We start from the raw sequence: 25,444 nt of genomic DNA on the forward strand, positions 1-25,444 counted from the left end.
TGTCTGGTTAATAACAGCTTTTGCTGACCTGAGTCAAACATACCTCTAATGCCAAAAAGGATTGGGATTACACTTTTCTGAGAAAAAAAGTTATTCATAATGAGAAATGCTACCAAATTATTTTTTTCTGCTGCATCCAATGTCTGTTAATGAACAGCACAGCAGGGCTGACATGCTCATATTTAACATTCAGGTCCCATCATATGCATCTGTCCTTAAAGAATTGCTGAAAGATTAACTCAAGCTTGACAGCCTGATCTGGAAGGATCTTATCTGCCAGTGAAGTCCTGCATATTCCTGTTGCAATGTCATCACCAGTTCTGCAGCTTGCATGCCCTCCACCCTCTTTAATGACCCCAGGATAAGACATTTCCAGTGGGATGACACTCAGACAAAGCAAACAGGACTCATTGGCAGGACTTGAGGCAACAAGCTTCTTTAGTTTTCTGCTGGGAGATGTGTTTGTGTGCATGTGAACGTGTGTGTGTCCGTAAGGGGAAGGAATTTACATTAAGAAATTTTGTTAAAAAATAGTGGTCTGCAGATCTGTTCAGCAAGTTTATCTAAATGTTCCCCTTTCTTCCCTTCCTTTTCCCCTTCCCTTCCTCCCTCCTATTCTCCTATTTACTATCAGGAAGGGACACGTCTGAAGGGTCAATTCAGTACAGCCTGGCGCCAACACAGACAGATGTCAGCAGCAGTTCCAACAGTGAGTTAATTTGCAATTGGGAGACTCCTTGAAATGGTATTGTTTTAAGTGCATGTGGAAGGTGCAAGAACTCTGCAGAGGGCTTCCAGAAGAAGGCAAGGGTAGGTCTGTCACCCATATCTATCTCTGGTTGGAGCAGCCTGCAAGTTTTTAGTGCCTCACTAAAAACGTTAAGATAGCTTCTCCTGCAAGTTACGGGGATCCTGATGTGCAAGGGCCAGTGCTAGGGCATTTTACCAGCAGAATAGGCTTTCAGAAACGGATGCTGTTCAGAGAAAACATGTCACCAAGAAACTTAAGAGACTTTAGCTGACTAGAGAAGGAGAGGCTGGAAGCCATGCACAGACAAGGCTTTTCATTGTATTGTTACTTTTCCAGCTGGAAACAGGAGGTGCCAGCCTCAGATTTGTGTAGGAGCACTGATCTGTTTTATAACAGGTGAAGATACCTTGTTTTCAGTTTTGAGGTAATTTAGCTGCCATCACTTAGATTCTCTGGTGCTCCCTGAACCACCTGGAGGAGGAAGATGAGACCTGACATGGTATAATATGCTCTTTCTCTCTCTTGGTGCACACACACAACATTATCCAACACTTGTGATCCCAGTCCTCTGTGGCCCCTTCTCCTGAAATGTGTGTTGAAGGGAGACTCTTTATGGGGTGTAGGAATGGAAAGAAAAATTCACTACACAAAGCAAATGAAAAAAGACACCTGCTCCTCATTGTTCCTAAAAGCTACTCCTGTGCTGTATTATCTTCTTGGTGATTGTCTTAGGACCAACAAGCTTTGGCCCAGCATCATAGAGAAGGTAGCTGTGGAAGGAGATAGTGGGTTAAAGGAGAAGTGGGCAAGTGAATGAGCTGGAGGGGATGAGAAGATGTGATGGTACATGGAGAGGACACCAGAAGTGAAAAGAGATGGCAGTGAAAAGATCTAGAGAAAGTAGTTCTGGGTCTCTGGAACAGCACTCTGAGGGTTGGAAATGTCACATTTTGCTAGTTTTTAGCTAAATTGTCTGGCCCGAGATCTGGAAAAAGCCTCCATTCACCCCTCCACTTCAAAGACAGTAGGACAAATGACACCCTCTGGCAGGGAGGGATTTGAGCGAGTAGACTCTGCCTGTCACTGGTTCAAGACTGAGCACCAGATCTATATAATTTGTAGCATCTAATTAATGCATATGTAGTATAAAGCAGTTGCAAACTACTGCACAGTGATGGGATTAACCCTTTTTTTTCTAGCTGCTTTGTCCTCCGCATAGTTCTAACATTTTCCACGTGTCTCCTAAACACTATATGTTTGGTATATATATGAAGATAGAGCTTTTTATTAATATATTTGAATATATTTGTTAAAATCTTTATCATAAACTGTAAATTTAACTGTAATAATGTTATCATAAATCACACTGTAATATGATTTTATGCTGCACAGTGAACAATGGGAAATTTATAGCATAGACTAATGTCTCATTGATCTGAGACTCTTAAGCGAACAATCAGTTAATTCTTCTTACCATACTTCTTCACCTCAAATGCTTGAGTCATACCGTATTTGTTCCTCCTTTTATTTTTCTGCTAGTTTGTTTAAGTCCCACAGTTCATGCAGTCTGATGGTCACTTTTGTAAAATACTGCTTGGAAGTGTTGATATCCTGAGCAGTGCATCAAACTAGATGTATAGGCAGCTGTATCAATCCTGTGAACAGTTCTGTATGTCAGTAGATGTGTGGACATGGGTCTTGAGATCAACAGGATGACTCATTGTGAAATTGAAGCATGCAGTTGAGGGACCTGGGCCTGTATTTGTGCCAGGTAGTAGTGATCTTAAAAAATTTTACAATCTTCCAAAGGTAAGAGGATGAGCACCTGGGTGATTCAGGCTAATGCTTGGCTCATCATAGGAACCCCTTAGTAGTCAATGAGTGAACTACAGCACAGGGATTATATTTTACCAGGTCCTAGATGAAAACAAAACCAGCAAGAGAATAAAGCAACTGCCTCTGACATGTACAGCCCCATGGTTTGCAAGAGGTTGAGATGCAAAGCACTTTTGGGGGACTTAAGTCTTTGTCAAATACAATACACTATCGTATCTTCCTTTTAGCTCACCTAGATGTCAATAGCCTGTACTTGTGTAGAGCAGCACTCTATTTTTGCCTTTTTTTCTTTTCTTCCTCAAGTTGTTAGAGCACTTAAACAAACTTCAAGATGGATTGTGATTAGATCTCAAGCTCTGCTTTAAACCATGATTTATTTTGTTAATGTCTGATGCACTTCTTCTCTAGGAAGAATAGTTTGAGGCTACAATATATGAGTTTTCAGGGGAAAATTCAGACAAGGAAAGCAGCAGCATAGTAATACCAAGCAGGAGAGCAACTGGGCAAGGCTATTCACAGTGCTTGGCCAATGCATTTTTTTGTTTGTTTTGTTTTGTTTTTTCTTTCCATTCATTTGTATGTAGCCTCTCCCACTCTCCTGGTCAGAAACTGAACCTGCACATTTTCGTGTTGAAATTACTGTAGCCATGCAATCCCTGGAAATTCCCAACAACATCTCAAAATGTTGTTAGGACCTTACTATTAAGGATGGTCTTCCTTGAATGACAAAACCTCATATAAACAGGAAGAGATAGTCTGTCTAGGTGGACAGAAGTGTGGCTGAGAAAGAGTGTACAGTCCTCATTCTGGGAGACACTCAAAACTTCACTGATCAAGGCTTGGAGCAAGCTGTTTGAATCTGGAAGCCACTCTTTGACCAGGGGTTGGACTCAGTGTCCTCCAGAGGGACCTTCCAAACATCATCATCTTTTAATTCTATTACCTATTGTAAAATCAGTGGCAAATTCCTGTCAATCAATAGCCTGATACTTGGTCTAGCACTTAACCTGCAGAAAATATCCTTCCTCTTTTGAAATAAGCTGTGTCCTGCAAAACCATCAGGTGAATGTTGTCTTCTGGTAGTCTGCAGCGGACAGGAGAAGAACGTGATGGAATTTTTTGCATCAAATTAAATTGAAGTCTGCTATATACACAGATTAGCTGGGATATTAGGAAACAAGGGCTGGAAGGTGAGCTAGCAATCTTAAACAGGGAAAGAAATCTTTCTCCCCATAAGACAGAGACTGACTGAACTCTTTCAAGGGCAGAAGGACAAAATTGTCCTTTCACAGATGTCCTGGGGATCAGAGCTAGCGGCATCTCACTCTGACAGCATTGTTCCCGTTGTGCAGCTAAATTGAATGGGTCAGGTCCTGGGGCTGTCAATCCAGCTAAATTTGCACCTGTGTTTAGAAAGGAAGTAAATATTCTCCAAGAGCTAAATGCCAGTGACTCTGATGTGACACTGTGATAAAGTCCTGGGCTCTGTCAGTGGGAAGAAAGTATTGTTGCATTACTGTAATGACTTGTGATATCACATCCATTGCTCTTTTATTGTGCGTTTGCAAACCCTGAGCTCCTGTTTGGTTTTGATGGACACCCGATTTTTTCTTCTGAATGTTTTTTTTAACCTTTCTTTTTTGTAGTGATGGGAATCTAAACTGAGGACTCATTATAAATTCCTGCTGTGCATACTGAGTTCCTAAGTATTACCTGAGGCAGGGTTTGTAAGAAGAGGTAATAGCAGATACTCTCTTATACGAACCAACATAGATGTGAAAAACAGACTGATTTTCTGACACACTAGTCGCTGTTCATATGTGAAACAGAAGCAAGGAAATTTCAATCTATCATGATGCATTCTGGGCTTCTTGGCTGTTGTATTTTGCTTCTTAAAATTCCTATTCAGAGTCCACTGAGGCTGCTTGGGTGGCTGCTATTCATTTCAGTGGGCTTGGGGATAAGTATCTTATCAGCAAGGTTAATGATTATGATTGAATTTATGTTATGCTATGCATGACATTTCTAGCTATTTTAATGGCCATTCATTAAAAAGCAAACTAGCTGACTCCCTGAGACATGCCAAATTGTTTCTGCAGTCTGCTAATGACCACTAGTTCTGTTGGCAGAATTCACAGGGAAAATCTAGGAAGCTAACAGCACTCTTCCAGCTCACTTTGTTATTACAGGAGTTTAACCCTTATCGTTTCTGTGCTCTTACTTACACACTGTGATGACTTGATTTTGTTCATATCCTAATCATGTCTGTCACAATAAAAATTGGATGGAAAATCTTCCATGGGAGCATCCTGCCCACAATTTTAGCATTGGCAAGAAATAATTGTGCAGTGCCTTCCATGGAAACATTTCATTCCATCGCAGCTGCCAATTTCAAATGATTGTTTTTGTTCCAATTAATGGAAGCTGCTACAGAAATGTCACGAATTTTGGTGCCAAGATCTGAAATCAGCAGGAAAACAGTAGCTACTGAGAGAGAGGATTGATGGCTCTCATCATGTGGAGCAACTTTTAAGGACAGAGGCATGGCAGGACACCACTCATTTGCCGTTACAGGCTCCTAATGCACATAGGGTTTTATGAATCTGAACACCTTTGGAGTGAATTTGTGACAGGACAGGGGCATAATGTCACTGATCTCTTTCTCAGGTGATGATGCATGCCAGTGCTGGATTATGGCCCTCGGATTTCTTATCTATAACATTAAAACAACACAGCAAAGTCTGGTTTTTCAGGTGAAGGGGACAGGCAGAGGTGATGGCAGAGACCAGACAAAAGCACATGCTAGCACTCTGTGGGAAGTTGGCATGTCAGGAGAATCTCAACAGTGTCAGTACTGTTGAAGGGTAAGTCCCAGCAAGAAGTTTATATCTATTGCTCAAGAGGGGGGGGACAGGGGAGGGGTGCTCATGGGGTTAAGAAAGAGCAGAACTTGATCTTTAAATACTTCAAGGTGTTAAAGCTGTGAAATATTCAGGGATGTAGGATATTTTTTTTAATGACTACTTCCAGGTGATGGATTGAAAAGATGAAAACATCCAATAATTGTTTTTTCTTGTTGTGGAGGACTTTTGTTCTTGTTTATATTGCATCTTGTATTTCACAGATATATTTCTCAGATATTCTGGAACCTCTTTACACAGGCACACTCAGGAAATAAGATCTGTATTAATTTTTGAAGTGCATTTATTACACAGAATTTGATCCTGGTATGGGCACTCTCATTCAGAATTAAGCCAAACTAAAATAAAGGGTTAAATTCAAGAGTAGGGTATGAAAAGCAGTGAAGACAGAAGGAGAATTTGCCTTCATTTGAATTTTCCAAAAAGCTCAGGGAGATAAAATGCTATAAACCAGGCCCTCAGCCAGTATGTGAGCATTATCCAGTGATTTCACTCAGGTGTTCAGTAGGGGAGAAACTGGTCCTTAGCAGATAGTTAATCATTCAGTGTGAATGCTTAGGAATTGGCTGAGTTGTAGAAAAAAGGCATAAACTGCAGAGATTTACAGAAGCACCTCTTGTTTACATTAAGTTAAAGCACCTTTGGCTTTTCCTGCTTTGTGCAGAAATAAAATTATTACATTTTTTAGGTTAATACTATTGCATCTGACTGTTTCTTTTGTGAATAGGACAAACAGCAGATGATAGAAAATATAAAATGGAATCATGTGAACATGGAAGAACTGACACTTCTGACTCAAAATATAAGAATTCAGAGACAGTGGTAGAAATTAAAGATGACAGTTTCACAACATGTAATTAGACTGTGGAATCCACTACCATGGTAAGATTTTGGAGCCAAGAGTTTAGTTAAATTCAAAGAAGCATTAGCAACTTACATGAATTACAAAAGACAGGTAATAATTCTGATGAAAATTCTGGAAAGGATATTAGATGCTGTACTTTGGGTATTATGCTAGTCTCTATCAGGATGAGATAATCTAGCAGACAGGCAATGTGCAGTAGGCAGAAAACTACCTGAGAAATACCTGGGACTGATCACTATGAGACATAAGATTTAGAAGACCTTGGGTCATATCCAGGCAGCACTTGATCTATCTTTCTTTTTTGAACTGATCCATCCTTATTTTGGCTGAGTAAAGCCTTTCAGGTGTCCAGCTGCTGATGAGTAATGTATTCTGATCATATTGATTCACAGTGAGTCAGGAAACCTGACTTTTTAATGCCATTTGCAGAAGAATAATGTTGATCTAGGTGTGCTTGGAGCCTGAATATTGCCATAAATAACATTGCTGAGGAAACAGGTGAGTACATTTAACTTGCAGCCTAGCATGAAGTCAGTGATCGAGATGTAGAGTTGGAACTGTCATATAACAGCAGTGTTCCAGTTTCTGAGCTTTGAAAAAGAAAGCTGTGGGAACCAACAGGTAGGTTTGCTTGAAGGATCCTCAGAGCTGCAAATAAAGCATCCATGTCCAGGTCTGCTGCACCACATTATGCAACAGACTTTCTCTTCAGCAAAGAAATCAGTGGACATCAGAGAACAGAACAGGAGAAAATGTTGCTCTCTATCCTTCCATGACTCACAGGGGAAGCAGTGCGAAGGGGTTTATATGAGAAGGAACAAGACCCAGGAGTCATGATGCAGGTCATTTCACATGTACCTTTCACACAACAATCCAGACAGTCCCTGTCCACAGACATCTTCATTGTGAATAGCAAAATTGAGGATGAGAGACAAAGTTGGTAGTCACTTAAGGGAATAAGAAGCATGTCTTACAAACCAAGAGGCATGTTACACTGAGCAACTGTGTAAACACCTAATACCCATCAAGTGCAGAGGGACTCAAAAGGGAGAAGGATGCCTCATGAAAAAGCACCAAAAGTTTGGGCCACATTTTGCTGCCTGTGTTTCTGCATAAGCCCTTTTATACATCTGGCCAGCTCTAGTGTCTCCCTTTCTATTGTCTTCAATGTTACCTTGAACTGCTGTTACAAGTACTCAGTTCTCTGGACTCAGTGTGCAGGAGGAATGTAGCCCCTGAAGTGTTCATCCCAGCAGTCTGCATGGAAAAGCTAGTATGCAGTATTTTAACGTCTGAATTCCTCAGCACTCTAACTCTCCTTTGTCTAGAAGATACAAAGGAATTATTGCAATATAGTGGGTAAAGAAGTACATTTCAAATTCTTCTTATTTGAATGTTTCATTAGTTTGGGTCAGTATTACAGCTCAACCTGTAATAGCAATTCTCATTCCACAGTCATTGTGTTCAAATGAAATACTTGTCAAACTGCAGAAGTTTAACTGGTTATACATTCTTTATGCAATTAATTTACAAGAACCTGTGTCATGTCCTCTGAGTGATGTGCACATCTTATGAGATCCCAACATCATCAGTAAGAATCTGGTGAAATCTCTACAGCAGTGTTTGTCCTGTGAGTGTAAAAGCTGGAATTTAAAAATTTTCTCAGTATAGCCAACAAAAGTAGTCAGAAACTACATTTCTTGTTGAGAATGGACAAATCACTCTATGGTGACCTTTTTTAAAATGCAATGCTTTCACCACATCATTATCCTGAATTATAAAATTAGCTTCTACCCTTCCTTTTTTCTTATTTGTATAAGCTGAACAGAATTTATCTAAGTATACTTCAGCTCTGAAATAATTAAGCATTATAATTATGTCACTTCAGACCAAAGTATCTGCCACAACTCTTAACAGTCTTGTAGAGGAAGAATTCAAAAAAGGAAGATTTTTGCCTGCCCTGTAGTGTTTTCACATGAAGTTTACAATTATATGAGGAAGAACTTTGAAAGGTCAGAAGAAACCATAGTTTACAAGACTTTTCTGTTCTGGCTGATACTCTCTTTCTGCTCTTGCACTAGGCAGGTGCAGTCCACTTAAACATAACTTGGATGTGACAGTTTCCAAAGGATCAGGCAAAGAACAGAGGAGAAAGTGTGTTTGAGAAGAGCCAGGAGAAAGATGTGGCTGAGATGACCAGCTAACTGCTTGCAAGTCAGCAGCAGATTTCCTGCTTAAATACAGTAATTTCTTTCCACAAATTTACTCAGCTGAAAGGTGGAACACATCTTCAGTTATCACACCTGTATCCTGAACTGGAAAGAGCACAAAACCTCACAAAAATTGTGACACACATGCTAAGGGCATACAGAAATTGTCCAAATAGCAAATAGTCAGGGTCCAGTAAGCAATTTGAACTCAACAGAAAAGAAAGCAAGCTATAAGTAGCAGGCTGTATTTGATGAAATAAAATGGGACATGTGCAACTTTTTACAGAGGCAAGGATTGTAGTTCAGGGAGGGAAACAGCTCTCCCTCCATTTCTTTTCCCTGGCTACCTTTTTTCCTGCACAGCCGTGTTATGGGCTGCCTGTAGGAGTAGGTCCTTGCTTATGTAAAGCCCAGCTGTGCCAATAGGGCAGATAGTGTGAACTGCACAGGGATTTTTGTTACTGGTGTAGATGAGATTTTGAAGGATGAAACCGCTTCAAAGGCAAACAGGCTGGTCAGAATAGAGTGTCATTAAAGATCCTTTCCTATGTTACTCTTAACATGCTCCACTTATAACAAGGAGAAAGTTTTTTTGTAAAAGGACAGACTTTTACTTCCTCTTGTTTGGCAATCTCTACACCAGCCCACACGTATTCATCATTATCCTGGGGTAACATTGTGCTGACTAAGCCTACAGAAGTGGGAATGTAATTGTGTGCATGCCACCAGCTGCAGCCATCTTCCTGTGCCATCCCATAAATGTAGCCAAGGTCCTGATTTCCTCTTGCTGTTGTAAATCAGGACCAAGTCCATAGGGCCTACAAGGGCAAAAATAGATGTAAGTGACAAAATTATGTCTAGTAGGGCCAACATAAATTTGGAAGGGAGAAACAAACAAAAAAATGCCATTCACAATCTGTTATGAAGATGCTGTAATGACTTTGGCTACTTTCATAATTCCTGTATGCAGAATTATTTTTTTTTCCTGTGATTTTAAATGAGTTATAGCATTTGGGCTTTTCTCTCTATTGCTAAAGTGTTTACAAAGAGCTTTTTGACACTGTTTTCCAAGGTCAGTGATAACACAGGGCTGTTGGCACAGTCATTAGAATGAGGAACAAGGTTTAGGCTGCACTGATCCCAAATTAAGTCAGTTATGATCTCTGCATGCCTGATCAGCCTTCCCATCTTCTAGTCCTCTCTGGGATGGCTGTGCTGCACGGCCAGCCCCAGTTACATCCTGATGTTTGCAGGCATGGCTTATTGGTACCTTCTGTCTCTGTTCGTGGCCTCCTCTACTAACCACATCTGTAGGTCTCCAGGTGATCTAGAAAAAAGAGGGAAAAGAGTGGAAAAGCCCTTCAAATAGAAGTCTCAATGTGTTGCTGAAGTAGACTGGGCCTTTCACAAGCACTGCTTGTGTGTGGACAGGCCATGTGTTCAGATAATGTGAAAGCTGTTCTCTCCAACATCTGGTGTTATCCCATTATGCCTGTCCAGTGCCTTGAAATTAAACCTTAGCTCAATACCTCTGCATCTTTGTCCCTCTTACCTTCACATTCATCTAAAGGCATCTAAGATCTGGGAGGTCAGTGCTTGCCCCAACTCCCAGATATGCTTCCCTGACTCCTCTCTTGTGTCATCTCTCCCATTCCTGCAACTGCAAGAACTGACTAAAAAAGTAATCAAAACCCTCCTTTTGCAGGGGTAGTTTTCAGGTGAATCAGTGGATTCATAGCAGAAGAGACTATTAGCATATCTGTTCAGGGAAAGGCTGACATTTCAGCTTAACCCTTATAAGACATTAAAGTCCAAACCAGAGAGGTGTTAGGAAGGCTTGAGTTAGGGAAAAGGCTTTTACAAGTGGTCAGTCTAGCTATGAAATGCAGCACAACAGAAAAACATTGTTTATACTGCTACTCACAATACCAGTGAAATAGCAAGAGCACTTCAGTTCACCATGGGCATTACTGGAACACCTGAACCCATAGAAGACACTCAAGCCCCATGCCTGGTGGGGTTTTGTAGGACTACTTTCCCAGCAGGATGACTGTACTTTTCTTCCCATTACTTGTGTCTGTTGCCAAACAATCCCTACTGATGGGGGCTTCTGCAAGATGGCTTTTCTCAGGTGTGCAAGTAGATTTCTTTTATCATGGCTGCCAAAAGTGCTTCTATCCTCCCACCAGACTCTTCAAAATATAATGTCTGTCCCTTCTAAACATAAGTAAGATAATTATCCAGAAGATCAACCTCCTGCTGGATTTCTCTTATACATGTGGTCTTTAGATCAAGACTGGATTTGGGGCATCCAGGGACCATTTATTTCCTACATGGATTTCAACTGTGATAAAAGATCCTCTGCCTTAAGTGTCAAGGCTAGGTTTGGCTGTGCAACTGAGTCTTTATTGACAGGGCAGACTCACTACTTTCTGAGAGAAGGGATGTAGGAGGTGAATTACAATCCAGGCTATGGCTTCAGGAACAAGCTGCCATAGATAAGCCAGCATACAGCTTTACAGAGTGTCAAGTACTCAATTTAAAATGAGTGCACCATATTCTGTCACCCTGTGACCAGCATGAGGCAACTCCCTCCCTATGGAAATGTTTCTTGCTTGGAGTAATTGGAGAAGTCAAGTTGCCATGTTTCTATCATATTTTAAGCCTATTGTTATGAAGTAAAGGAGTCAAGCCCCCAGACGTTTTCTATCCTCCTTCCAATGAATGCACAATGGTTTCTGTTCTGCTTGCAGAGAAATTCCTCACTTCTCTTCCTGCTAATCCTATTTGTACTGGGTGTAATTTTCCTCTCTAATACAGAAGGTTACCAGTATGTTCATGCCCAGCAGGCATCACTTTGCATCTGTTCTAAAATTCAGAGCACAGAGCTATGCCCTCATTTTCCATTCTTCAGAAACCTGAATGTACCATGATTAAAATAGACTGTAAACAGATGCTTGATGATAAAGAGGTCAAATTTGCTTGTATTAATTGCAATTTGTGCTATGAGAATTTTGTCACTGTCTAATGGCTAATCTTTGTAAGGGTTCAATGAATCTGCTGGTCTTGGGGCTTTGGCATAGCCACGATAGGCCTGCAGTTCTGATTTATGGAAGTTTTGGATTCAAATCTTGCTGAGCAGCTCGGAACTGCCCAGCCTTTGCAACTGACAGCAAAATACTGGGCAATCCTGTTGCAAATACATGTTCTTGTTGCAAATTCGACAAGTAGGGACATCCCAATTCCAATGTGCCTGAAAAGAACAGTAGAGTCAATTGTGTTCACCCTGCTCTGCTTATGCACTAGAAAATTGGTAATTTGACTCCTGGATGTGGAAAACTTTCCTTAGTGCAGAGTTTAGGAAGGATCCTTCAATCATCTTTGTTTTATACCAGTTGAACTTCAATGAGCAAAGGCCAGAAAAGGCAGGTGAGGACAAAACAAAGTTGTCTTTACAGAGACATCACTTAAAATCTCTTCTGACAACAGGCAAGAGCAGGTCACAGGATATGAAGGGAAGAGGCAGAGATTACCCTAACTGAATCTAGAGGCACGTGTCTGAAGCAACTTTTTGATAATGATGATGATAGTATCAGCTGTTCACATGCCTCCAAGATGAGTTTGGTGCCCTGACTCAAAAGAACAAAGGGAATAGTGTCTCTCTTCCTGCAGCCCCAAGGTCTGCCCTTATGCCAGTCCTCACTGTGAGGTTCTGGAGACAAATCAAAACAGCCCTGTTGTTTACTCACTCTTACGCCTTTGTACATCAGGAGTGACTCCCTCCACAGCAGTCTGAAACAGATGTGGAGAGACCCTGGCCTTGAAGTAAAAGAGCTCTCTGTTCCTCTAGATTGTGCCCTCTTGAGTTTCATGATGCATGAGCAGATCTGTAGATGCCCTGACAACATCCCAACTCTTGGAAAGAGCCAGTGCTGCAGCACACACCACACCTCCCCTCGTTCCTTCTGTGAATGCACCTAAGGCTGCAGCAGGCCTCAAGAGGAAGATAATTTTTGTTTGCTTTCCTGACTGCTCTGTTAAACCTTTGAATCCTGTACTGAGAGTTAAAACAAGCTCCAGGCAAAGTAGAAGCTGGCCAGGCATGTGTTTATAACAAACACACCTGTCTTTTTCTGTATAGTAATTCTGGATGGAGTTAGATTTTCAGTCCATGTTTATTATCACTCTTAGATTTTGTTTTTGTAAAACCAGTGTTTCTGTGAAAATGAACAGTAATGGCAACATGATAGAGGAAAGAAGAGAAAAAAAGCTAAGCAGGATGGTAAAGACAGTGGTACCTGCAGCTTTATTTCTGGCATTCCTGAAAATGTAAGGGGTGGGTGGCAGGGAAACTGCAAGGAACAGGGTCATATGGTGTGATCATTTTAGTTGTTAGATGCTTTGAGCTTTGTATGTTTGGGTTGGAAGTGAGCAGTTTCAGGACATGTAGGGCTGTGTTCAAACTGTTATCATTATGCCACTGTTAGTAAGCATTCTGTGCCTGGTGAGCATTTGAATGCTGTGCTGACACAGTCCATCTCTGTCATTCTTCATAGGGTGAGCTTGTAATAAATAGTCCTGTACCACATTAAGCATCATGCACATGTTGTGCTTGCCTTTTAACAAGTAACTGTGACTACTCCTAAATCATACCAGAAGTGATATTCCTTTCCTAGCTGGAAAGTAAAAACATCCAACTCCCTTCTTGTACAAGATAAAGCTATGAACTTTTTAAAAAGTAATTTTGACTTTGTAGAAGGACCATTTAAGAGACCTTTAGTTTCTATAAGAACTTTAATAACTCAATATTATTTATTTAGCTGAATTACTCAGCTGAATTTGGTTAATTACAGCCACTAGCACAGTATCTGCAGTTGGCCTAGATGATCATTGTAGGTCCCTTCCAACTGGATATTCTATTCTATTCTATTCTATTCTATTCTATTCTATTCTATTCTATTCTATTCTATTCTATTCTATTCTATTCTATTCTATTCTATTCTATTCTATTCTATTCTATTCTATTCTATTCTATTCTATTCTATTCTATTCTATTCTATTCTATTCTATTCTATTCTATTCTATTCTATTCTATTCTATTCTATTCTATTCTATTCTATTCTATTCTATTCTATTCTATTCTATTCTATTCTATTCTATTCTATTGCATTGCATTGCATTGCATTGCATTGCATTGCATTGCATTGCATTCCATTCTATTAATGTGTTATACTATAGATAGCTATACCTTTGAATGTACCAGTGTAACCCCCCTTTCTAAAAGTCTAAACTGAAACTGGAACAATCTGGTATTTCTGAAGTGGTTTGCAAAAACTGAAAAGGATGTGCTACAAATAATCATGTAGCAGGTGAAACAACTTTTTTTTTTTAATCTCTGGTCTTTTTTTAAGATTATTATTTTTCAGTATTTTCACAGGCCCTATACATTACCATGTTCCTTTTGATCAGAAGGGAGTTAGGGGGTGAGTTTCATGGTCAAAAGGACAGGGGGACTCTCAAAAGGGCAGCAGGACTCTCAGCATAAAGCATTTGCTTTCAGACCAGTAAATCCTGTCCTGAAGTTGTATTTTCCATAGTCGTTTTCAAAAATCTTTCCACAACCTTATGAAAAGAAAGTGGTTTAGAAACAAAGAACTTACATGAAATTCTTTCTTATCCTCCTCCAATTTCTGCTCCAAGGCCCGAGGTGAATAAACCTCTTAACCACAACCCTGAAAGCTTAACTGAAATCAGGCTGGAATGACTGATGCCAACAATGTACCATTGCTTCAAACAGAACATCAAGGACACCCATTCTTCAACTAAGCAAATGCATCAGCTCCAGCAATAGGAGCCAGACTACATTACACATTGGCCCATCAGGGTATTAGATAGATAGTGATCAGGATTTAACGGGCTCAACAAGGCTGAAGACTAAAACCGTTCTCTGTAGCATGCGAAGAGAGGAATATAGTTGGGACTGAACTGAACCTGTAAATCTGGCTGTAACACGGCTGATGAAGGCAGCGGTCCTACAGGAGTTGTGTTCCTCCACTTGATCTGGAGGAGGTTGTGAGCAGTTAGAGAGCATGATGAGCTTCTGAAAGAAGTGATGCTGGCACCAAACTGTGCCATGCACTCATATCCTCTCACTTCTTCCACGATGCTGAAGGTTGTCTCATGGAAAGTCCATTTCTTGTCAGAGAGATAATTTGAACCAAAAAAAAAAAAAAATTGCTATAATTTCTGGAATTTTATTTTTTTTCTCTCTGATTTTTTTACTTCCTGCTATTCTGGTCTGAAACTCCTAAGAATCTGGTTGGGAATTTTTCAGGTTCCTACCAGTGATCCTGGAGCAAATCTTGTTACAGAAAAAACACAGGAAGGGCCTTACTGGTTTACTTGCGTTGCCATGGATAGGGACATTTTGTTGCAGCCTCACAACCCTTCACAGTAAACCAGAGAAAGCAGTTGCTTGTTATTTCAAGGGTAATTCTAAAAAATAATTTCTCCCCCAGTGTTTTAGTTTTCTCTTCTCAAAGGTCTGAGATCTATTTATTCTTACAACCAGTTCCTCTCAGGGTTGTTGAGCCCATAAAGTTTGCAGTCACATTCCTACATTGCAACATAACTTTGAAATAAGGAGGAAACTTCATTGAGGGTTTGTGCCATGGTTTATTCCAAGTTATAAAGATTTGCTGTCCAGCTCCACAGTTTCAGCATCTCTTAAAATTTCAGTCTGTGAATCTAGTGCTATTTGGAGGTCTGCTAGCAGTTAGAGAAAATCCCAGAGACAACAGCAGTGTGTAAGGTACACGAATTTTGTCAGGCCAAGTGGGTATTTGCCTCTGGTCTGGCAGGATGCAACAGCCTCAATTACAGTTTCATCCAGCAACTGCTGAACTGAACCTGTAAATCTGGCTAATTTGCTTTGTCGAAAAACAGTGGGGTAAGTTTTTCACCTGGCAGTCTGTTCTACTTTGAGAGGGAGTTTTCATCGTGACTTCCTTAGACCTGCTGTGCACTTTAAAACTGGCCATTCCCCCTCCTTTTCTTTCTCAGACCACCATAGATTCCCATCTCCTGATTAATCTGGAAAGGTTTAGCCTTTTTTGCTATATCTGAGTTTTCTGATTTCTATTTTGCTTTGTAAGCCCTTTGTTTTTGACTAAGGTAATATGCTGTAGGAATGAGTGGCTAAGCCAGGTCAGTAGTGACAGACATCAAATGCCTGCACATTGCTACTAGCATCCATCCAGCAAAAAGTCTCCCAAGCATTGGACTGGACATTAACACTGTTCCCCTTCATGACACAGGAAACTTGCTCAAGAGCAGCATCTCAGAAACTGCACTCTGTCTGCCTTGATCATCAGCATTTTGGTGTTGATGTCATACTGCTTTGAGGTAATTTCCAGTCATTGATAAGAACCAGCTGCTTGCCCTTTGCTTCGCCCGGGGGAAAAGCTCATTCCTATAAATGCCATATGTTAGTAGCTTTGTGTGATTATAACTAAGCCCTTAATTTTGTCATTTATGGGGATAATAAGCTCTTGCACCAGCAGGAAGGGCAGTAAACTGATAGCATCAGAGGAAAGAGAAAGGAGATTTTCCACAATGAGCCCTGTGGAAAGGTAGCAGTCACCTTTGGTAAGGGTCCCACTGGCAGCTTTTCTGAAAAACATGTATCAACATCTTCACAGGACCACTTCTTGATGGGAGCAGGACATTACTGAAGCAGGACTGACCAGTGCCATCACTGGGAGATGCTGCTTTCCCTCTGTAGACCACCTCTTTTTTTCAGTATTCCCACTGCTTTATCCTGAGTTAGGGTGATCTCCATCTGCCTAACTCAGGAGTTAGTGCAGCTCTGTCTTTGTTTTCCACTTCTCTAAATGAAGCAGAAAATTGAAATACAGTAGTAGCTACACCACTCATCAGTGCCTATTTAGAAATGCCCCTGGAATGATCTTTTGGTGCCATGAAGGTTTGCATTCAGATTTGTAATTTAGGACTGGGCAGGTTAACCCACAGGAAAGTAGCTGAAATGTGTAAACAACTAAAAGCTACTACTATGCTGTCTAGGATGCTTATCTATTGCAGGTCATAATCATGCATTAAATTAGGTGATGAACAGTGGGACTTGGGTGGGAGATGTGGATGTCAGTCACTCTCCTGGTGTCAGAGGAGAGATTTTTCAAAACTCTATGATGTTTCATTTGGTGAATGAATGTATTGGAAGCTGTTTGATTGCACTTTTGAAAGGCTTGTCTCTGCTAAAGCTCTCACCACCGCAAATTTCTGTGCATATCACATACAACATGGCTGAGTGGAGGGATCAACCTGCAGACAGGTTACAGAAACATGACTTTATACTTAATTCTCTAAAGATAAGCTTGAGAGACTAATTTTAGGTATCCAGGTTTGAACGTTTTATTCAGATTTTGGCAGGAGCAAAGGAAGTAATTTGCTAAACTTTGGACAATTAGGACCTCTCCCTCTCCCTCTCCCTCTCCCTCTCCCTCTCCCTCTCCCTCTCCCCCTCCCTCTCCCTCTCCCCCTCCCCCTCCCCCTCCCCCTCCCCCTCCCCCTCCCCCTCCCCCTCCCCCTCCCTCTCCTTCTCCCTCTCCCTCTCCCTCTCCTCTCTAATTCTCCTTCTCCTACTCTCCCTCTCTGTAAGGGAAATGGTTTGAGTCTTACTCCAGTATAAGGACTTTCTCCTCAGTGTTGTTTTCATTTGAATTCATTAGCATATAGTTGTTTCCACAGCTTGGTGTTCTAACCAGTTGTCTGCCTTGCTTGCTGCCTTCCTCCACATGCTTGTACCAGTTATCTGCTGGCCAGAGGGGAGTTCAAAGACGTTGTGGGACCTTTTGCTGCAGTATATTCTCTTCACTCTGTTGAGGATCTCTTGTCCTTTTGATTCATTAAGTAGAGTTTAGCTGAGGGCCATTGTTCTATGGATTTATCCTGCTGCTAACTTCCATTATCAGTTTGCAGATTATACAGGAAAGTGTTACTATCACCATTATGATGCTGTGTCATCACTGCCTGTTAGTCTGAAAAGCTGCTCCCAATTAGGTGGAAGTGATACAGGATATTATAAACCACAATCTATAAAATCTTTATTAGGTACATCATCATTTATCATTTTAATTCATTTTCTGTCATACAAAGACAGACCTTCAGTGATCTATGTTTTGCAGTTCTCTTCTCTCAGGCATCCTAAATATTGCTACTGCAACTGTTAGGAATAAATGCTGATAAATTACTTTGTAATCCATGCAGAAAGCAATGGAAACTAAAAAGACAGGGGCATCAGAAGACTTTTTCTCATTTCAGAGTGTTGTTTTCTCTGGCCTACATGGCATCTAATTGCAATTATTTGACATTATATATTATGGCGTGGTCATGAAAAAAGACCAAAGAATCTTTTAATGATTCTGTTACTAATTAAAGGGATTCCCACAGTATTAGTGACTGTTCCCTGGTCTGTAAACCCATCTGTGGCCACAGAAAAGTTTCTGGAACTTTACACTGAGACTTCAAAAATCCCTCAATTACTCAATGAGGAAAATGAACATTCCTGACTGCCACCCAGCAAGAAAACCCCACACATTACAAGGCACCAGTTTTGATGGAAAACCTAAAAGTAAGGTCCTTATAATATGGCAGTTACTGAGGCCAGCCTGCTGTTGATTATAGCTCTCTGTTCACATCAGTCCCACATCTGTCTGTCTGGACTATCCAGTATGTGATAGTCAGAGATAGTCATAAGCTGTTAAATTTTCCAGACCTCTTTGGGAGATCACTCTTTTAGTCCTGCTCTCACACTCATCTGACTATATACACAGTTTACCGTGGAGCAATTTTTCCCAGTCCAGGATACCAGCTGCCAATTGCTGCAGAGCCTTACTGTCTACATGCATCAGTTGCTGATGCATGGTTGTGAATTTATTGTCAAAAGGCCCACTGAGGTGTTTTGTTGCTTAGATAAAAAGTCCTCTGAACTTCAGAGTAAGATCTGCAATGCAGACCTCTTAGCTTAAGGCATGGATACACATCTTGTGGTGGCACCTTACAGTTATTCCTGTGAAAAAGAGCATCTTTGTCAAGACCAAATTACCTCACACCAGAAAGACACTAGCTGAGTCTGCTTATCCTCATCCTCTCAGTCTCATGCAAAGGGATGCTGCTGTTTTTCATGGAGTGTTTTCCCATGCATGTAGGTCCAACAAGCATGCAATGAAGGTGTAATCTTGCAGTAAACGCATGTTGTGACAACATGCTAAAGGGCCCTAGTTCTATAGGTTAAGCATAATGTATAATTCACCTTAATGGAGAGAAGCTCTTTAATAGCATTGGTGATGACCAACTGTTCTGAACTTTGGTGCTAGATCATGTGTTTTTATGGTAAAACTGTGCTTATGGATGTGGTATTTTGTTACCACCTTGTAACTAAGTACCTCGTACTTATTAGAGAGAGTAAATATAGCTGTATTAATGGACTCAGCCCTTACAAATTGTTAGTCAACATTGGATTCTCACAATAGGAGAATTTTTGTGTCAAATCTTGTATTTATGAATTCAGTTAATTCTGATCAATACCATGTTTTCATGTAAGCATTAAGAAGTATATGCATTTTGACATTTCATATCTTTCTGTTAACAGGTGCTGCAAGATGTTCAGAGTATTGCTAAATTGGCTTTTAAGAGCAGTTCCCAAGAGCATGATCGGGTGATTGGTGGTGGGTGTGAATACACTGCTGACATCGCCACTGAAATGTGGTTGCTGATCAGTTGCTTGCTATTAGTTCACTACCAGCTGCCAGTGTAAAGTCAAACAGCCACTTAAAGTGTGCTGATCAGATTGCTAGTGCGAGTCTGGTCATGCTTAGATGCACCTCTCTGCTTGTATTTGTTCATAGATTTAAGATTTAGCACCCTTAGAGAAGTATGTCCCAAATCCCAAGCTGTAGACAACATGGAGCCAAAGGAGATTCCTGCCATGAGGGCAATGGAAAGTTTCAGCAGCACTATTCCCCTGAACACCCAAACTGGTTACATTGAGAAGGCATCCCCAGAAAGAAAGACATACTGATCAAAACAAGGTGGAGGCAGGTCTGTAACAAAAATAAAGACTTCCACAGGAGGAGACGAAAGCTCCACTACAGCTAACTAGCCTGTGCTCTGGGGAATAACTGACAATGGTTACAATAATTTTAAGATGTTTGCAGTGCCTTCTTGTGGAAATTCTCACAGGACCAACAGAAATAGATGTTGCACTTCATGGCCTCAGGTGAAAGAAATCCTCTGTGTTAATGGGTTGACTCTAATTAGTATGGGTGCCAATATGTAACTCACTAGAAACTATGATTCTGCTTACTTCACTGTCTTTGATATGACAGTCTGGATGGTATAACTGATGGTCCTCTGTGGCAGGGACCACACAAGCTGACCAGAGCTCCAACTGAGAAAGGGAGGCTACAAGAAACCCAGTACTTCCAAAACGCTTTGAAATGGTATAGAGAGCCCTCTGTGGTCTTTGCCAGAACAGGAACCATTTTGATGTTTGGAGTATACAATTTTTTGCGTGTGTATAGGATACCATATTGCAAATCTTTAGCAAAGGTGTGCATGTTTATGCTTAAACATTTGTGCTTCACTCTTTGAAAAATATAAATTTCACAAAGATGCTATCAGAACAAGCCAACTGCAGCATTCTTCCATACCAGAGAATTTGGGTGTGAATCAGTTTTATGATGCATAGTTAAATCTCATGCTACAGCACCTAAGTGCAATAGATTTTCCTGTACAAAGCAGAACCAGGTCTCTAAAAGTGAAGGAAATATTTCTCACCTCCTGAGTTTCAGCTTCCCAAGAGGTCTTACTGATACTCTGGCAGAAATGTTTTAAAGTCTTGATGCATATCACACACACACAGAGGTTTGCATTTGTGAGAGGGAGAGACTGTATCTTTACAAATACAGAGAGATTCAGTAACTTGCCCAGTCACACTGGTGTCTGTGGTGAGAGCCAGGATGTGAATCCCATATTCTTAAACTAAGGTTCTTCTCACAGGCTGCCTTTACATTATACAAAAATCTACCCTCTTTTCTCTGTCTCTCTTCCCTGTCCACATCATGTGTGCAGTAGCATTCTCTAAAATGGATCTTTCAATATCTGCTTCTGGCTCTACTGGTTTTCATAAAAGCATCACTAGTTCAGGCATGCATAACTAATGCATCATTATATGGTAGAAAATACTGCAGCCTGATGTAAAGAAGGATATATTTTTTGACAGAGTTAAAAACAATAAATCATTAACAAGTATAAACATTGTGTCATCATGCCCACTCAGATCTGTATTTGAAAATATGTACTTTGCTTTTCTTTAGTCTGGTTTACCTTCCAGATCAGGAGAAATGTGAACAACTAAGCCTACAGCCCCTCACATTCAAAACATCAAGCTCTGGGCATGTTTGAGTGTCCAGCTGCAACAGATCTGACTCAAATGTCTGTGAAAGCCAGTATTTTCCACTCACAGAGGACTCAGCTAATTCTATTCAGGCTTGAAATAGCGAATTAAATAAGGCATTGGTCTTTGGGCAGACACACGTGTTCACTAACATGTATCCTGCTGGACAACTTTGTCCCATGTGTGTAAAGCCCATAGGTATTCCATAGGTAATCGCATTGCAGGCATAAGTAAGTAACTAAGGGCAGTTGTATATCATGGATGCTGGGGTGGACTTCTGCATAGAATTTCCAGTTGAGGGCCATGCTGAGCTCAGAGAAAAGTTAGCATGTATGTAAGAATTTTGCAAACCAAGGCTGAGGAAATAACTCAGTTATATCCCTGCAAAGAACACAATCTCTTCCTCCTTAAGCCAGTCACTTTTTGGGGATATGGTCATGTGGATGGACAGTCTATATTACACATACATGGGGAAGAGAGGCAAAAAAAAAAAAAATTGTTTGTGGAAACTGAGAAGCACAGAAAGAGAGGGAGTTAATTCAGTTAGTAATTGTTGTAGGCACTACCTATAAATGCTGTAATTCTTAAAAAATGTCATAATTCATGTGCAAATCAAACAGATCAGGTCTGTGCCTGTGATAATGCAGTCAGCAGAAGCTGGGGCCTATGTCATTAGGACAGAAGGGTTTGGGATTTTGCTGAGCCAGCTCCTGGCAGTTTTCACAGTTAATTCATTTATAATGTTAATTTAGAATTTATAAAACTCATTGCTCGTGCAATTTCATGTAAGAGTTACCCAATGTCAGCCAAGATTTGATTATGATAGTGTGAGATATTTTGAAAGTCAATAGGAAAAAAAAATCTGCCTTGTACCAAATCTGAAAGAGTAAAGAAGATTTGGACTATGCATAGCTTTGCTGAGAGAGAAAATGATCTATGAATCTTGAATAAAGGGTACTAACAGAAGCTGAACAAGAGGCCATCATGCCTTGTTTTGGGCAATGAAGAAAGAGGTTACTAGATTCGAAAGACAACGCATTTCCTTGCAATACACATAAAAGTCTACTGCAATTAAAAATGCAGGTTATTGATATTAGTAATGTCTCTATTAACACTTCTATATGTGTGTTGTGGTTTGACCTCAGAGGGCAACTGTGCACCACACAGCTGCTCACACATCCCTTCTCTCCCAGTGATGAGAAGGGACAAATGAGCCAGGCTTGGGATTTGAGGTAGGACTGGGAGGGGGCAGATCACCCATTATGGTCATGAGCAAAAGGCAGACTCATTAGGGAATAAAAAAAGAACATACATTTATTACAGACAGTAACAACACATAACAGAGTAGGACAGTGAGAAACATTGTCGCATCTTGAGAAAACCCTCCCCCCACCCCTCCCTTCTTCCCGGGCTCAGCTCTGCTCCCGATATCTCTACCTCCTCCCCACAGCGGCGCAGGGGCAGGGAATTGGGGGTGCAGTCAGTGCTGCCACTTCTCCCATCTTTGGTGGGAGGAGCTTCTGGAACTTGTTCCTCCTGCTCCATCATGGTCCCCCTCTCACAGGAGACAGTGCCTCACAAACTTTCTCCAACATGAGTTCTGCCCATGGGCTGCAATGTTTCCTTACACTGTTCTGGTGTGGGTCACCAGATTTCTCCGACTGGATTCCCTCCCACAGCTGCTGCCCTTCCAGAGCTGCTCCGGCTTGGGACACCCCCACATGCTGCAATCCTCCCAGTGCTGAATTACAGCAGCGGGGCTACTTTTTCCCACAAGACCCCGTCCTTCTTCAGGCACCGTCACCTTGGTCAGCCATGAGAAACACAGGCCGTAAATCAGTGTCTGCTCCACCATAGATCTTAATGGGCGGCTGTGCTGTCTCCCCACAGGATACAGGGGGGTCTCTGCTCCGGCACACCTCCCCCCTCCTTTCTTCCTCCGTTCCTCCACTGACCTTGGTGTTCATGCAGCTGCAGCAACTCCTCCTCACAAGTCCCACCGCTCCTCACCACGTCCCTTCTTAAATACGTTATCGCAGAGGCGCAGCTGATTGGCTCAGTTTTGGTGCAGAGGTGGAGCTGGCTTGGAGCTGGGGGAGCTTTGAGAAGCTTCTCACAGGGGGGCCACCTCTATATCCCCTTCCCCTGCTAGCAAAACCCCCACCATTCACTCAAACCCAGGACAATGTGACAGACATTATTTAATAAAATCCAAGATGCACATGGAAGGCAAATGAAGTACTGATCCTGCTGGTCAGTATTACATTTTGGGCTAATAGCATATACTAAAATTATTCAGGAGGCTCTTTCATCTGACATTTTTTTTTGTGACCATGGATATTAAATGTTAGGCACTCAAATATTAGAATAAGTTTAAAAAACTGAACATGAGATACATAACATCTGAAAATAAATAATTCATATTCCTGCCAGTTAAAGTATCTAATGGTATTACATTTCAGATTTGTGTGATTTGCTTTAAGTTTGTAACACCTTTAAATGGATAGAAGTATTTCTCAGGGTATCAAAGGATTTTTCAGTTATAAAGTTTGCAATTATAAAGCTCCTTTTACCTGCATGCACATTTATTAAAACCAGAATGTTCTTGAAGAAAACAAAAAAAAATTATTTTAAACTGCCACTGTTGTGGGACTGCTGAATGAACTATCCATCATATGTCACGGCTTATTCACATGAATGGCTTTTTGCTTTAGTGAATACCAAGGAATAAGGCCCAGTCTAAGACCAAGCTTTTTATGGAGCACAAGTTCTTTTCTACAGTCCACTGTCTGCAAGTAGAGTCCCAGCAGTGACAGAAAGGACTGTAAATATGAGTTAATTCCCTCATCACAAGCAAGGGGTTGGGTTCATCCAGTGTATCCTGTGTCAAGTTTATACAGTCTGTGTGAACTGTAGCCTGGCACAGTTATCTATATGCAGCTGAAACACTTTGAGTCAAGCAGGATCAGACACAGCTTTAGCTCAACCATTCCTTTGATTCATTAGCCACTCTAATCAGTTAAGTATCTTGGATGTTATTTCAAGCTAATCTATTGCTAGGCTTAGATTCCAGGCTCTTGGTCCTGTTAGAGGCTCACATCTCTCCCTGGAAGGGACAGCAGGAGGTATCTCATCCAACCTCCTGCTCAGAGGTTGTCGCACTGGATGTGACTCAGTCTCCTGAAGAATGCAATTGTTGTTTTGAAGCATGCAATATCTGGATTTCAAATACAGTGGGACATTGCAGTCATGCACCCCAGAAAGTATAGATTAGTGTGGAAAAAGGTGAACTGAGGGGTACGAAGGAAAGTTGGGAGTTGTGGAACAGCTTTGATGTGTGCAACAACACAAGCAATCTTCAGCCAGCACATCCACAGAGCCATTACAGCATGACAACTCATACAACAAACTATCAAGGACGCTTTATCATTGTCATGGTTTGGGCCTGGCCGGCAACCAACCACTGCAGCTGGTCACACTCCCTTCCCCTTCCCCACCTGGGAATGGGGGAGGGAATTAGAGGGGTGAAGGGAGACTCGCAGGCTGAGATAGGAACAGTTTAATAATGGCAATAAAACGAGAACAACGACGATTATAGGGGGGAAAAAAAAGCAATATATAAACAGGCAATGTACAGCGTAATTGCTCACCACCCGCTGACCAATCCCCAGCCCCTTCCCGGCCAGCGACCCCGAGATACCAAGATCCCGCAATCGCAATCCCAGAAGCAAGAGAGAGAGAGAGAGAGAGTTCCTTCCCAACCACCCCTCCTCTATATAGTGAGCATGACGTTCCATGATATGGAATATTTCACTGGCCAGTTAGGGTCAGGTGCTGTGGCCGTGCTCCCTCCCTGCTCCCTGTGCCCTTGTGCACGGGCAGGACATGAGGAGTTGGAGAGTCCTTGAAGTCTCGGTAGCAGCTGAAAACACCAGTGTGCTACCAGCATTCTTCTCATACCAAACCCAAAGCTAAATCCAAAACACAGCACTCATCTAGTCCCTGAAAAGGAATATTAACTCTATTTCAGCCCAAACCAAGACAATCATGTGTATGCAATAGTAGGTATTAGTATCCAGTGCTCCAAAGTCACCTTGTGCAAACTTTGAACTGATGAAGCAACACTTGATATGCAGAGCTTGGAGACAATCAGCAGAAGATAAAAATATCCTCTTTTCAATAAGATAGTATTTTTCACAAGGCAGTTACTCTGTTGGTAAACTTTAAGTTTGGATCCTCAAATGAGAGCTCACTAAACAGCTTCAAAGGACAAACCAAAAAATTAAAGTCTGTAATTGTCAAATAATGAAAGTCATAGACTCTGAACAGGTATTTGTTGTATTGCACATTATTATTTTTCTTAACTATTAGACATAATCATACTAT

General features: G+C 41.2%; 1 protein-coding gene across 2 annotated transcripts in view; it reads left to right on the top strand.

Moving 5' to 3' along the window:
• The window catches only part of NRG1 (neuregulin 1), a 419,616-nt gene that overhangs the window by 112,791 nt on the left and 281,381 nt on the right, over positions 1-25,444 (top strand). Inside the window, exon 1 of one of the 2 annotated variants that reach the window (XM_032997900.2) lies at positions 640-709. The exons of the other annotated variant lie outside the window; for it this stretch is intronic. Coding sequence (XP_032853791.1) covers position 709 — 1 coding nt within the window. The 5' untranslated portion in view covers positions 640-708. Of the gene's footprint in view, positions 1-639; positions 710-25,444 lie in introns of those variants that run through there. 2 annotated transcript variants of the gene reach the window in all.

This window comes from Tyto alba, unplaced genomic scaffold (genome assembly GCF_018691265.1).
Source record: "Tyto alba isolate M040663 unplaced genomic scaffold, T.alba_DEE_v4.0 Super-Scaffold_13, whole genome shotgun sequence".
Lineage (NCBI taxonomy): Eukaryota > Metazoa > Chordata > Aves > Strigiformes > Tytonidae > Tyto > Tyto alba.